Source organism: Solanum dulcamara, chromosome 11, assembly GCF_947179165.1.
Source record: "Solanum dulcamara chromosome 11, daSolDulc1.2, whole genome shotgun sequence".
NCBI classification, from domain to species: Eukaryota; Viridiplantae; Streptophyta; class Magnoliopsida; order Solanales; family Solanaceae; genus Solanum; species Solanum dulcamara.
Window position 1 is genome coordinate 37,156,434 of NC_077247.1, and position 15,835 is coordinate 37,172,268.

At 32.6% G+C, this 15,835-nt stretch overlaps 2 protein-coding genes and 1 pseudogene across 2 annotated transcripts; 1 reads left to right on the forward strand and 2 right to left on the reverse strand.

Moving 5' to 3' along the window:
• Positions 1-591: 591 nt before the first annotated feature.
• Positions 592-1,320, reverse strand: LOC129875099 (cytokinin hydroxylase-like). The gene is made up of 2 exons (XM_055950533.1): positions 1,131-1,320; positions 592-1,060 (listed from the first exon to the last, which is right to left on the reverse strand). Exons 1-2 carry the CDS (start codon positions 1,244-1,246, stop codon positions 688-690), a joined length of 489 nt encoding a protein of 162 aa, XP_055806508.1. The 5' UTR covers positions 1,247-1,320; the 3' UTR covers positions 592-687.
• Positions 1,321-2,895: 1,575 nt separating this feature from the next.
• Positions 2,896-4,086, forward strand: LOC129872547 (cytochrome b561 and DOMON domain-containing protein At5g47530-like). Its single transcript, XM_055947506.1, has one exon. The coding sequence runs from the start codon at positions 2,896-2,898 to the stop codon at positions 4,084-4,086; it is 1,191 nt and encodes a 396-aa protein (XP_055803481.1).
• Positions 4,087-5,364: 1,278 nt separating this feature from the next.
• LOC129872548 (uncharacterized) lies at positions 5,365-8,034 on the reverse strand (annotated as a pseudogene).
• Positions 8,035-15,835: the final 7,801 nt, after the last annotated feature.

Genomic DNA, 15,835 nt, shown 5'->3' on the forward strand with positions numbered 1-15,835 from the left:
AAAACATGGCAAAAAGTATCTTGGCTTTTATCAAAGTAAAATACTGAGCAGGACAACTTTGAGTACCAGTTGAAAATGGGAGGAAGTGCTTGCGAGGTTCAGTAGATGCATCGTCAGCAAAACGTTGAGGGTTAAATTCATGGACGTCCTCTCCCCATATTTCTTCACTGTGATGTATGGCTTTTACTGAAATACATACTGATACTGCCTTCTCAATAACCAACCCATCCCTTAGCCTTATATCTTCACAAACCATACGCTACATTATAGCAACTGGTGGGTACAGCCGAAGGGACTCTTTAATTACCATGTTTAACTGCATCCATCAAAATATTACAAATCCAACAAACAATAGATGAGTGAAAATCTATTTTTAGAATACTAGACTAAACATAGTAAATTTTTCATACCTTTTAACCTATTCTTATACTTTTTTGACTAAAAGTAAGAGCTTAAAAACACCATGGCTGATGGAACTGCAGCAATATCTGAGTGTGCAATTAATGGTGGAGAGACATTGTTCTTTTTCCTTTTTGGTGATTTAATTAGCATGTGAAGCCATCCATTTTATTATTATCAGTTACTCTATATGAATCCACTTTAAATTTGATGAAATAATTTATATGGAAACAAATATTGAGGACTTAAGAGAGAAAAAACATAACAAAAAGAGAATAAATTAACGGGTTAAAAAAGGCCATGACTTTCCAATCCAATCCTGCGAAGCTGCTGAGCTGTGGGTGGGTGTCCATGGCACAGCTCGTTGATCTCAGCACGAACTAGATCTTGCCAATATGGATTGCTAGATAAAAGCGTAAGGGTCGAAGTGATTAAATGAGTAGTTGGTTCATCACCTGCAAACAAAGATTTCTTGCATTGATCCACAATCAACTTCATATTAATGAAGCCGAATTTCTTGTGCATCTCATCCAAAAACTTGCCCAGTAAATCATTCCCATGTGAGTTGATTTGCGCGATAGCCACATGATCTATTCGTGGTTGTATAATCTCCAGCAAAATCCTTTCCACTTGATTTTCTATTATTTTGAGCTCTCTACGCCTGCGAGCAAATTAAAACAGCTTTTGGTTTTTGACAAAAAATGATGATGTATGTGAAGTTAATTACGTACCTGGAGATGTATGAGTGCCAGGCAGATTGAGCACTAATTATCTGCTTGTACTGGTTTAACAATTCCACAATTAGTATTCCTTGTTCATAGCTACAGCCAAATTCTGTTCTGTCCATGATATGAGAGGTTAGAATATTAACGTGCTTGCTAATCTCAATCGGCTCATTTCTCCCTTCTAATTGCAGTAATTCGAGAGTGATTTCTGTGCAATCAATCATGTACCCATATTCCAAATCCTGGTTAATCACAAATCATTTTCACATAAGGGTAAATTTTAAACTGCACCTTCGCCAACACTGCGAAGGTAGCGTCGAACGATCACATATTCATGTCCATATACTTTAAACTTAAGGAGACCTAAAATATATGGTATGAGGAAACAATATGGTAAAAGGTACTAGGAGAATTGATAATTAATGAGTCCTAATAAATATGGCAAGAGAAAATATATTTTAAAATTTAAAGAGTTCTAAAATATATGTTGAGAGAAAACTATATCTTAGGAGTTTTGATGCTTTCTCTCATATATATTTATAAACTTGATCATATGAGTTAGTAATATTTACATAATTTTGAGTAAGTTGTGTATTCAATTATAGGGGCTATATAAGTAAATATATATATATATATATATATATATATATATATATATATATTATTAACTGACGCGGTACACACGTGCAATGCACATACTCTAAACTAGTAGTATACATATACATATACATATATACCACTGAATGTCAATATTGATTAATTATTAATTAATTTATCAACTACTAATGATAATAATTGTTTGACCATATATTCATCTCCTTCCACTTTCCTTAATACTCTCTCCATCTCATATTAGTTTTCACGAATACTAAAACTACTTAAAATAGTTGTTAATTTAAGAAAATCAAAAGAAATTTAATTATCTTTTTTTCAACTTTGTCTTTATTATTAATTATTCTAGAATTAAGAGACACGTAAATAGATAAATATTAAAGAATTAATAAGGGTATATTAGTCAAATAATATTCCTAATTAATGTTTTCTTAAAGATTGTGCAAAATCTTATCATGACAACTAAAAAGGGACGGAGAGAGTATATTAAAGAGAGGAGAATGGAAAGAGAAATTAATTAAGAGGGAGGGGAAAAATAAAAGGGTAAGAAAAAAAATAACGGACCAAATATTATTTATTTTTGTTTTCCACGTGATTTTTGGAGTACACATTGGAGGTCCTACAAGATTCGAATCGCGTATTAAAGGGCTTATTTGGGGGTGACGCTCCATGTCCAAGACTTAAATACGAAATTTATAATTAACGGTGAAGCAGTTCCACCATTGCACCACACGAAATTTATAAACAGACCAAATTTTATCTTGCTGCTTACGGAAAAACACTTCGGAAAAATATTTGAAAATATCAAACTGTATGCCTGCATATGTTAATTAAATATTAGACAAAACATTTATTATTTCTGAACATAATAAACCAAATAAATTTGAAACTTCTTTTGCAGTTTTAAGAAACCAAAAATCTAATAGCATAAATATATATATCAACTATTTATATATGGATTAGTGTATTTATAGAAGTTGGATCGTTTGCAATTTTCCTATTCCCACTCATAGTGGGATTATATATAAAAAATAAATCCTAATCCCTACCAAATTGAGTAACTTCCAAATTTTAGTACCCTAATCCCTCTTTAAATGGGATTAGTTCACCCTATTATAAATACAGTCTCCCTCCGTCATAAGAAATTCACAGATACTTCATGGCATGCTCTAAGAACACGTTAGCATTTTGCTTCTTTTTCTCCCTGTTGTTCCTTTCATCGTCTGCTCAAACCAATTGCTCGGATTTCCAGTTCGATGGGAAATCCTACTATTCGTGCAGCGATCTTCATAATTTGAATTCATTTATTCACTGGAACTACGACGTGGCTTCTAGTACTGTCGATATCGCATTTAGGAAGTCTCTAAACGATGAGAACGGAAGATGGGTTGCTTGGGCTATAAACCCAACATCTACAGGGATGATCGGCTCCCAAGCTTTTGTTGCATTACAGCATTTTGATGGTACTCTCGAAGCATACACGTCGCCTATTGATACTTATGGAACCACGCTTGTAAAAGGGGACTTGAGCTTTAGGGTTCACAACGTATCAGCCCAAAATATCAAGGGACAAGTCATCATCTTTGCGAAGTTTGAGCTACCTATGAATGGAAGCAATATTGTGAATCATGTTTGGCAAGAAGGACCACTACAAGACGATGCTACACCAGAAAGTCATGACATGTCAGGAGATAACTTGAGATCTTTTGGGACTTTAGATTTCCATTCTGGGAAAACTGTGGCTATAACTACTCATGATAATGTAAAACAAAATTCAAGGTATAAGATAAAGATTGCACATGGGATTATCAATGGGGTTAGTTGGGGAATGATGATGCCACTTGGTGTTATTCTTGCAAGACTGAGATATTTACCATTACAAGAGTACCCAGCTTTGTGGTTCAATCTACATATTTATTGTCAAAGTATAGCTTATTTTCTTGGTGTTGCTGGTGGAGGTTTGGGATTTTATCTAGGGAGACAATCTTCTTCTGTTAAACAACACATTTCTCATAGATATATTGGCGGTGCACTTTTAGGGCTTGCAACATTACAAGTGTTAGCTCATCGTCTACGGCCATCAAAGGAACACAAATATAGGGTGTATTGGAATATCTACCACTGGTGCACTGGTTATGGTACTATTATAATGGGAATTCTCAATTGTTTCAAGGGTTTCCAGATGATGGACGTCGGGATTTGGAAGAATGCTTACATTGCTTTTCTTGCTTCCTTGGCCTTTGTTGCTGCTGCTCTTGAAGTTTTGAGATGCTACCTCAACGCTAACAAAGGAATAACAACTACACCAGCAGGAGTTTCTACAAATGTTGGTATAGAAGACAAGGCGTAGAATCGTTGTAACTAGTTACTATTTTTAATTTTGTAGGCATATATTATCATTCGTAGCCCAAATTTTCATATACGTTCCACATTCTAGAGATTAGACTAGATGTACTAGTTATGGATTGATGAATGCTATTGAAAACACAGCTATACAAACAGAATTCTTTTTCTATATAAAAAACTGTACAAACTCCACATACTGGTTCTTCACATGTGCATTGTGCCTTTTCTTTTCTTTTGACAAAAAATCCATAAAAAGTTGATAAAATGGGCTCTTCTATTGCAAACTAAATTCTGATCATCTCTAAGAATAAACCTGTTCAGCACGAAAAATGGTTGACAGAGTATCAAAATTACATTCTCAAGATCTCATGCTTCCCAACAACTGAATAAGATTTTTTTAAAAAGTTGCAACCAAACTATAATAAGATTTTTTTAAAAAAAAATTGTAAGCAAACTAAAATAAGATTTTTTTTTAAAAAAAAGTTGAAGCAAGCTGAAATAAGATTAAAAAAAAAGTTGTAAGCATACTGACATAAGATTTTTTCTTTTAGTTGCAAGTAAATAGAAACAAGACTCCTGAATATTTTGAAAGAACATGTTCAATACACAAGACACAACTAAAGTACCAACTCTCCAGGCTAAGACAATCTTCAATGCTTCTACTCAATCAAGCTTTATATAAAGGGTAGTCATGGAAAATTCAACAATTTTCTTTGTATATTGTCTACTTTTTTTTCCATTGACAACTGTTACGGAGCTCAAATCTTAAAGTTCTTGAGCTCTCTCCTATAAGCACGATCAGAAGAAATTCAATTTTTCATTCCTCAAAACTCTTTCAAGTTCCAGGACTTCAATTGTGGAACTTGGCACATTATTCTCTTGTCGCTATTCTAACCAGAGAAATACAAAAATATTTATCATTTGTATGTCAGGCTTACTAACATTTGAAGATTTAATGCAAATCAAATTGGAAAGAAGAAATACGTCTTGAATTGAGAATTCTATGCTGGACGAAACTACAAGTGAATCGAGATGATAGTTTAAACATATATTCAAGTAATTAGGTTGTTGTTTTTGTTTATTCTTCGAATTCCATTCAACATATAATACATGCTGAGATATCTGGATTCAGTAGTTCTGATTTCTTCCTACCTTCTTACATGTATTATGCATGTTTCTGGTGAACAATCCTCATATTTTTGTTTCTTCTTAGAAAACTTTCAGGCTATTGGATGAACGACAAGAAGGTGGCAGATTTGCAAGGGAAAAATGCAAGCAAATGAACTATACAAGACACATAATTAAAAAGCACATTATTAGACTACTTATTCAATAGTTTTTGTCATGGACATTTAATAAAGGAAGATACCAAATAGATTGAAAATAGACTCAAGTTTTCTTATCTTTTCCTTTTGCAAAAGACTTGAACCATGGTATCCACACAGATGTTGTCCTCTGGTAGAGCTTGTATGCTTCAGCTCTGTAGGCTTGCTTAAGCATCCTCTTCTCAACAAGCACAGTGACATGTGCAAGACACATGCTATTAACGAGTGCACCAACAAAAGTCCAAGCCTGACCTAAGTTTCAGGCAAATAGGACGAGTCCCCACCACCATAACTGCTCCCCAAAATAGTTTGGATGTCGTGAATACCTCCAGTGGCCTTCATCAAGATTGGGAACCATTGGCTCGCCAAGCTCTTTTAGTTTTTGATTTCTGCTCACAAAGTTATAGAGCTGTGTATCTGCATAATAAGCAATAATAATGGCAAACAAGCAGATGAATACGCCAGTGAAATCCCAGATATTTCATGGCTTGTCTTTAGAGTGGACAACATACATAGGTAGGCATACACCCATCAGAAAAACCTGCAAAATCATGTCAAAGAACAAAAATAAATAACAACATAAAGGATGATATAGGAGTCAAGAGTGTTTCTGTGTTCCCCCAGCTGACCAACTGCAAATTCAATTTGTCATATTTTGAGATATTACAGCAACCACACTTGATTCACACAATTAATTCAAGGAAAATGACCAGATATATCCTGAACTATTCAAAATGGGTCAGTTTTACCCCGTTATGCTTTTGGCTCAAACATACCCTCAAACTAAGCAAATCAGACAATGAATCCTTTCTCTAGTTAGTAATGTGGATTCTGTTCCCTAGAATTTTTATGAATGAGACTCATAAGCTACAGAAAAGAAATAAAGTACTGAATTCATTGGGGCATTTAATCAAACAAATTTAGAATCACCTCCTGAGAGACATAAACAACAAAGAAAGAGATCCACCACCAGTTGTTGCCGTATTGGTGGCTCATATCCGTAAATCTCCAATCTTGCCTATAATCCTAGTCATTTGGCAACTGTTCTTGATTAGGAGTAGTAAGTTCCACCTGATCATCATGAAGCCTATAAGGTTGTGAAGGAAACATGTCCAGTTGCATAGTGGGGTCACAACTTTGTGCTGACAGATCCATAGAGCTAACTGCTACCTCCTTAAAAGAAAATATGTGCTCCATAAAAGTGATATCCCTACTTACAGAGAAACAATGAGTCTCCAAATCCATGATTCTGTATCTTTTTTGAGTTTCTGAGTATCCCATGAACACAAACCTCTTGGCCCTGGGAGCAAATTTATCTGTTCTTGGTAAGACTAATGCAAAACACAAACATCCAAAGACTCTTATGTGTTCTATATTTGGTTCCTTCCCATAGAGCAATTCATAAGGTGTTTTTCCTTGTAGAACTACAGTAGGGATCCTGTTAATCAAATAAGCTGTTGTTTTAACACAATTTGCTCAAAATTTAATAGGCATCCCACTTTGAAATCTTAAGGCTCTTGCTGTATTCAGTATATGTGTGTGTTTTCTTTCAATAACGCCATTCTATTGAGGGGTGTATGCACAAGAACTTTGATGAATGATTCCAAGGGAAGTAAATAATGTGCTACATTTAGAGTTAAAAAACCTTTGTTCCATTATCTATTCTTATAACTTATACTGTAATACCAAACTTTATATTAACAAGGAGTAAGAAATCTTTCAATACAATGTGCACATCAGTCTTTTTCTGAATCAAACATAACCATGTAAACCTACTGTAATCATCAATAATTGTCATAAAATATTATTTCCTATCATAAGTAGGTACCTTGTATGGTCCCTTAACATCAACATGTATGAGCTGAAAAATATGACTGGACTTAGTTACACTATCAGGAAAGGGCCAGTCTACTCTACTTAGCTAGTGGACATATTTGACAATCATGAGCGTTGGTGCCTAGGTGTTCCCTAAGAAAAGAAGTGTGTTCCATTGCTTTGCTAGATGGATGACCAAGTCTGAGATGCCACAACTCAGTCAGACATGTATCTTTTTGTGAAGATGATCAAGCTACCGTAGTAATCTCATTCTTCAGTATGTATAGTCCATTACTCAGTCTACCAATCTCAATCACTTTGCCACTGTAGAGTGCCTATAACACACATAAATGAGGAAAGAAACTCACAGTGCAGGATAAATCTATGGTGAGTTTGGCTACTGACAGTAGATTAAACTTGAAATTTGGTACATGGAGAACATTTTTGACTGTCAAGTCCCCAAGAATAACTGAGTTTCCTATACCTTTTACATATGTCTTACTTCCTGTAGGTAGTTAGACTGAATTACATTGTTCACTCCTTACATACTTCCACTCATTTAGTAACTCTTCATAAGAAGTTACATGATGAGTTGCTCTTGAGTCTATTATCCAGTCATATGCAGAAGATTCAGTCATCAAGGAAATATTACCTGCCAAGTTAGCCTTGCAATCAGCTAATTCCTTGTTGTGTAATAGGTTTCTTACTTGATTATGCTCTTCTTCTGTGAGTTCATATTCCTGCTTTTGTTTTTCAGCTGAAACATTATTGACTTGAGATCTAAAATTTCCAGACTGATCTGAAACCTTCATTGTTGTTCTGATAAGATCCGGATCTACTTGCTGATCCTTTCTCCTTTCTCTTACTCTTAAAATCAAGAGGATATCCAACTAGCCTATAATACTTCTCTGTTACATGATTCGTATAACCACATATCTCACATCTCACATGCTGTATTGCCTGAGATTGATTTTTTTTCTTTAAATCCTTGTCCTCTTCCTGCTATCATAGTGAGTGGTTTCTTATTTGTGTCTACTACACCTAATACTCTTTGGCTTTCTTCCTGAATCATAGTTGCATAGGGCACCTCATCCTTAAGTAGTATATCACTTCTTCCTTTCTTTGAGTAGAGCTCTTTCTTTCCGGTCATTGACAAGCGCAGATGGGCTACATGACTGTAGGACTCATTTAATCCCATTAGAAATATCATCAACCTTTGTTGATGCAGATGTTAAATATAAGGCCTAGCTTCACTACACTTACATGAAGGAGAGGGCACCAATATATCAATCTCATCCCATACATTCCTCAATTTAGAGTAGTAGTTTGTTACATAATCTGTACCTTGTTTCAGAGTAGCTAGCTCTATCCAAAGTTGATAAATCCTGGTAAGATTTGATTTATCAAATCTCTCTTTGAAGTCATCCCATACTCGCTAACAAAGGAATAACAAGTACACCAGTAGGAGTTTCTACAAATGTTGGTGTAAAAGACAAGGCGTAGAATCGTTGTAACTAGTTACTATTTTTAATTTTGTAGGCATATATTATAATTCGTAGCCCAAATTTTCATATACGTTCCACATTCTAAAGATTCCACTAGACGTGTTCGATTAGGTCCCTTGAGTGCAGATATTGTATGTGACTTTCTTGAGAGAGTAACTGATAGATCCTTTTTGTAAATCTCAAAAAGCACACCTCTTTTTGTCTTGAAAGAGGTTCTTTTAAATTTGCAATGAGAGAAACCTCGGTATTTCTCATTGGCCATCCAGTACGAAGTGCACAGGAACAACAGGTGTGCTTTTTCACCAACCTGTCAGCTTTTACAGCTGGCTTCCAATTCGACAGTTGACAGTTGAAGTACATAGGACATGATCCCTCTATTAGTTCCCATGGTTTGTTAATAACCAAAACACACAACAACATTAAGGTGCAAGAGCAAAGTTATCAAAGTGGAATGTTTTGTGCATGTGGATTGTTATGTGATAATTTTTTTAAAAAATTTAAAAGAGAGTGTAGTACACACACCATAAGAGAGTATAAGAAAAGAGAGATGTGTGTTTCTCAAACTGATGAGTGATCGTTTAGGTATGAAACTAAAAAAGAAGAAGATAGTTTAAGTGTATTTTTGACACTTCACTCTTTTACAAATAATAACCACTTTTTACTTGCCAAAAGATTAGGGATGGGAATGGGGCGGGGCGGGCCGGATTTAGAGCAATGCGGGGAGGGGCAAGTTTAAAGTTATTTGGGGCGGGGCGGGTTGAAGTAATTATTTTTAAAATTAATGCGGAGCGGGTGGTTGTGTGTTTATGGTACCAAATATGAACCCGAAGAAAATTAAATTTTTGTAGTTAGTAAAAATAAAAGAAATAAAATCTTTGACTTTAATTTTAATTTCTTTTTTAAAAAAAAATTAAACTAGATGTGTCCAGTGAATTGTTAGTTGTTGAAATATTAATTAGAAACAATTAATTAGGGATTAAGAAATAATTGTTGAAATGTTAATTAGAAACAGATAATTATTTGTTGAGATGTTAATTAGCAAAAAAAATGAATTTTATTTTTTATATTAAACTCAATTAAAAAATTAAAAAACTTAAAAATTTTATGCAAAACAGATTTGTGAAGGACGGGGCGAATTGAAAATGAAAAAAATTGTCATGCGAAGTAAAGCAGAGCAATTTAAAAATTTGCGGATTGAGCTTAAACCGCCCCGCCCCATCCCATTGCGATCCCTACAAAAGATAGGCTTAACTTACAATTAAGCTAAGATGGCTGAGTCCAAATGGGCTTAAAGAATGAAACTTCTTTCATTTGAGCTTGTCGGCTGAACTTAATTACTGGTACTAGCCCAAATATACAAAAATCCATGTGTTGATTATATATTTGTGTAATTATCTCCAAGAAAATATGGATTGTATCTTTACTTGACCCAATTTTATTTTCTTTTTGAAATATCAATGAACATTCTCAGATGAATATTCCCAGGCAAATATTCATACCTATATAAAGTTTTACAAACAAATCTTTATTTATATGCAATTTTTTTAATTGTATCCTTCATATTAATTGTTTACTACAATTGATGTATGCATGAAGTATTTTTTATGACTTAGTACGTACGTACGTACTTTTTCACTCTATTGGATGAACATATTTGATCAAATGATTCAACCATCTAAAACTATTTATATTTGCTTAATTTTTCATAAATTGAGACATCTTATAGTAGAGACTACTGGTAGAGAATGATTGTAGGAGTAGTATTTAATTTTTGTTCCCATTTTAAAAGTTCTGGGAAAATAGATCCAGCTGGCACAATTTTCATCTTTACACAGAGATAAATTATAAGATACATATTATAAGAATCATAGTCATGATCTGATTTTCATAATTAGACGGTGAAACACTACAAATTTTAATACTCTAGAAGAATTACAGTAAATACAAAATGAATTAGACATCGTGTATGTGTGTATATATTTGTATAGACTCTTAATCTATACTATATTAAAAGCATGAAGATCCTTAAAATATTGATTGAACTCTTTGCCCTTCAATTAAAGACTTCGCTTTAGACAAAATTGTCTTTTCACCATTTTTCTTCAATTATTATACCATTATTTTAATAATATTAAATATTAACTATAAAAACATAAGAAAAGTTAAATTGAGAAGATTTTCTTATTATGGTTAAATCCTAACTGGAGAATCCTTTTCCAACTAAAATAGACTTAACCAAAAAAATAGTCAAAAAAATTTCAAAATAATAGAAAAAAAGGTGTAGTTATAAAAATTGTCCAAAAAAACAGGCCAAAAAAATCCATAAATTTGGAAAAAAAGAAGAAGAAAAAGATGCACTTCCTACAATTCTATTTAACTATACATAAACCCTATTTTAATTACGTTTTGAAAAAACCCTTTCGCTCAAACAAAGAGACCTTCATTACCATTCTCTCTTTATCATCACCTTTTTGCAAGTTTTTATTCAAATTTTGTCCTCTTTATTCTATCGTTTTATTTCAATCTTAGTGTTTTTTCTTTCAATTATTTTTAACATGAGTTTCTTTAAGTACCTTGTCAACCTTATCACTCAACATATGCTCCAAATTCTTTGAGGTATATCATTTTTTCTCTTTACAATATCCTTTTAGTATTGAGTTGCAAACTGTTGATTTTCAAACAAAATTTATCCTACTTCTATTTATAATCTACTGCAAAAATCAAAAGCAAAACAAATTATATTTAGTTATAGCTTAAGTTGGGTCCATTTAGTCCACATTCATTTAGTGATATTATATTTGATAATTTTTGTTTGTTGTCTTTTGACCGATTTCAAACAGTGGTTCGGTTGGTACTTTGATCTTCAATTTGAGACAGTGCTTGTTGATATTGCTTTAGGCAGGAAGATTCATGAGTTATTGAGTTGGATAAGGAATAGTTGGAGCCTAATGCAAACCTAAAGTCCAAGGTCAAGTTATCCCAAAATCTAACACTTTGTTTGAATAGTTGTTATGTATTGTTTCATAATGTATCATATTGAATTGAATTGTAGCCTACTGTATTAATTTAATGAATATAATATTTGAATATATTGTATCGTTCTCTGCCTTTACAGAATGTCACGCATCAATAATTTGAATGATAAACCCACCAGAAAAGTATAGTACGAGATAGAGCTATTATGAAAAGGTAGGATGAAGGATAAAATAGGATTATTAAATAATTAGTAAAGAAAAATGAGAAGAAAATATATTAAGGCAAAACGCGACCACACCAAATCTCTCATTACAAAAAGTGAGACTTTTATGAAAAGGTTGGGTAAAGAATAAAATAGGACCATCAAATAATTAGTACAGAAAAAATGACAAGAAAACATTAAGGTAAACGATGCGATCACACCAAATCGCTCATTACATAAAGTGAGACTTTTCGTTGTTACCTAATGACGAATTTAAACAATATGATACAATAAAATTCAAGTAACAATCAAAACAAACGTTGTGTTTAAACTAATAATACAATATAATACACCGGGTAACAACTATCCAAACAAGGTGCAAAACTCTCTATATAGGCTCATTGTTCAGTTAAGGGGTCGTTTGGTGATTATAATTTTTGGATTAATTTATCATACTTAGTAGAGGGGATAAAATAGTTTCAATTAGATGTGATAAGGTGGATGTATCAGAATTAAGCCCGAGATAAAATTTATATTGACTATCTACTAAATACAATATAATTTTATTCCAAATTTAATCCTAAAATACCCCACTTATGTCGCGCACCAAACGATCCCTTAGTATGTTAAGCAGCTATCATACAAGAGGTAAGTGGCTAGGGCTTTGCATGGATGTCTGCCTGCACCTTCGCCAACACTGCGAAGGTAGCGTCGAACGATCACATATTCATGTCCATATACTTTAAACTTAAGGAGTCCTAAAATATATGGTATGAGGAAACAATATGGTAAAAGGTACTAGGAGAATTGATAATTAATGAGTCCTAATAAATATGGCAAGAGACCTGACTTTTTTCTCATTTTTTTGTCTCTCTCTAAACCCTCCCCCTTCTCTCTAAAAATTCCACCCTACCCCCTCGCTGCCGCCGATCGCTGCTGTCGCCGCCACGCCTCCTCTGTCGTCGTTGTTGCCGCGACCCCTCCCCACTGTCAACCTCTCTCTCTCTCCGTATTGTTAATAAGGTTAGTTAGTTTTAGGGTTTTAATTTTGAAAAAAAATATTAATTTATTGATTTGTTAGTTAATTTATTTTATTTAATTTGTTTAATGTATGTTATTAACATAGTTAATTTGTATATTTGATTTTGAATTGGTGAATGTTAGAAATTAGATTTTAGGTGCTTTGTTTGAGTTGGAATTTTTTTTTTGAATTAAATTGTGAATTACATATATTTTTTGGAGTTGGAATTAAAGTGTTGTTGATATTCAAATGTTATGTTAAGTTGGTTAGTTCTTGAAGTGAGAATGTGAATGAAAATTTTAGGGCCTTAGTTTGAATTGTGGGTTTGTTTAATTAGATTGTGAATTGGGTATTGTGTTAGTTGGACTTGAAGTGTTTTTGAAGATAAAATTATGGTTAGAACATGAACTAATTAGAAATTAGAATTTAGGATTTTTTATGCTTGGAAGATATTCAAGTTAGTAAAACATTGGGTTGAATGATTTTTGATGTTTGGAAGATATTCAAGTTATGAACTTGGACTTTAGGATTTTTGAACTTAGAATATTTTTTTGATTTGTATAAATTGTGAACTTTAGACTTTGGAACTAATTAGGACTTAGATGCTTGAATTTTAGGATACTTGAATATAATATAGAACTTGACCTTAGAACTTGAATTTTGAAACTTGAACTTAGAACTTAGAACTTAGAACTTGAAATTTTGTTGACTTTTGAAATCTTGTTCAATTGTAGTACTTATGAACAAATTAAGCTAATTAGAGTTAGACCATATTCATAGTCATGAACTTAAACTTTAGAAATTTTGGAAGTTGAACTTTGAAATTTTTAGGTTTGTATATGTTTGAATTCTTTAAGCTTTAGAAGTAACTAGAACTTAGACTTTAAAAATAATTAATTAGAACTTTATGTTGTCATGAACTTGAACTTTAATTAGATACTTGAATACTACTATTTTAGAACTTTAATTTGTATATACTTGAAACATGTAATTTTGTTCTTATTTAACTTAGAACATCTGACTTGAATTAATTAGAACTTGAATTATTTATAATTTGAACTTAATTATAAGTTGAATTAATTATAAGTTGAATTAATTATAAGTTGAACTTAATTATTATATAAATTAATTAATTATAACTTGAATTTAATTATTATATGAATTAATTAATTAGAACTTGAATTAAATAGAATTTGAACTTAATAATTATAAGTTGAATTAATTATAAGTTGATCTTAATTATTATATGAATTAATTAATTATAACTTGAATTTAACTAATATATGAATTAATTAATTATAACTTGAATTAATCATAACTTGAACTTAACTAATATATGAATTAATTAATTATAACTTGAATTAATCATAACTTGAACTTAACTAATATATGAATTAATTAATTATAACTTGAATTAATTAGAATTTCAACTTAATTATAAATTGAAATAATCATAACTTGAACTTAATTATTATATGAATTAATTAATTATAACTTGAATTAATTAAAATTTGTAGTCTCGATGAATTGTAGTCATTATGAACTAATTAATTAAGCTTGAATATATGTAATTTTGTAGATGGATCATCGTTTGTGGATGTATAACATACATTATAAAGTTGGTGGTGGTTTAAAACCTAAATTTATTGACGGTGTAAGAAGTTTTATCGATCATGCCATGACACTTGATGTTTTTAAGCGAAATGGATTGATTAGGTGTCCTTGTTGTGAGTGTAGGTGCTTGAAATTTTTTTAATCTAGATATAGTTATGGTTCATTTGTATGGTAATGGATTTAAGCCTAGATATTTTGTATGAGTTGATCATGGAGAAATAGATGGATTGAATAATATATTTTATAATCTGCTACCTGTGGATGAATATACTATGCTTGCACCACATGGTCAAATTAGTGTTGAACATGATAGGGTTCTACATGATAGAGTTCAACATTATACATTTCAACATGATAGAGTTCATGAAATGTTTAATGATGCGTTCGGGGTTCAAAGTGGGATGGAACCCGAATAATATTTTGATGAAACTCCTAATGAAGAAGCAAGATGTTTTTATCAACATTTAGAAGAGTCTAGTCGTCCACTATGTAAAGGGAGTCTGCATTCTGCTTTGTCAGTTGCAGTCAGGTTAATGAATATTAAATCAGATTGGAGTATTCCTCATGAGGCTATGGATTCAATGGTTGATCTTTTGGGCGAGCTGGTTAATCTTGAGTTTAACATACCTAAGAACTTCTATCAGGCAAAGAGATTAGTTTTCAAGTTAGGATTGTCGTATGATAAAATTCATTGTTGTGTTAATGGCTGCATGTTGTTTTACAAGACTGATAGTGAATTAGAAAATTGTAAGTTTTGTGGACAAGCTCATTATAAGAGGACTCCTGCTGGAAAGATGGTCCCAATTAAGGTGATGCATTATTTAGCTTTTATTCCCAGATTAAAGAGGTTGTATGCATCGATGGGGTCTGCCCCACATATGAGATGGCACTGAGAATATAAAAGACCACCGACGTGACAAGACACCCGACGTCCTTCTATATTCACGGTGCTATCACATATGTGGGGTAGACTTCATCAATGCATACAACCTCTTTAATCTAGGAATAAGAGGTAAATAATGTATCGCCTTAATTGGGACCATCTTTCCAGCAGGGTCCTCTTATAACGAACTTGTCCACAAAACTTACAATTTTCTAATGCACTATCAGTCTTGTGGAACAACATGCAGCCATTAACACAACAATGAATTCTATCATACGACAATCTTAACTTGGAAACCAATCTTTTTGCTTGATAGAAGTTCTTAGGTATGTTAAACTCAGGATTAACCAGTTCGCCCAAAAGATCAACCATTGAGTCCATAGCCGCACGAGGAACACTCCAATCTGATTTA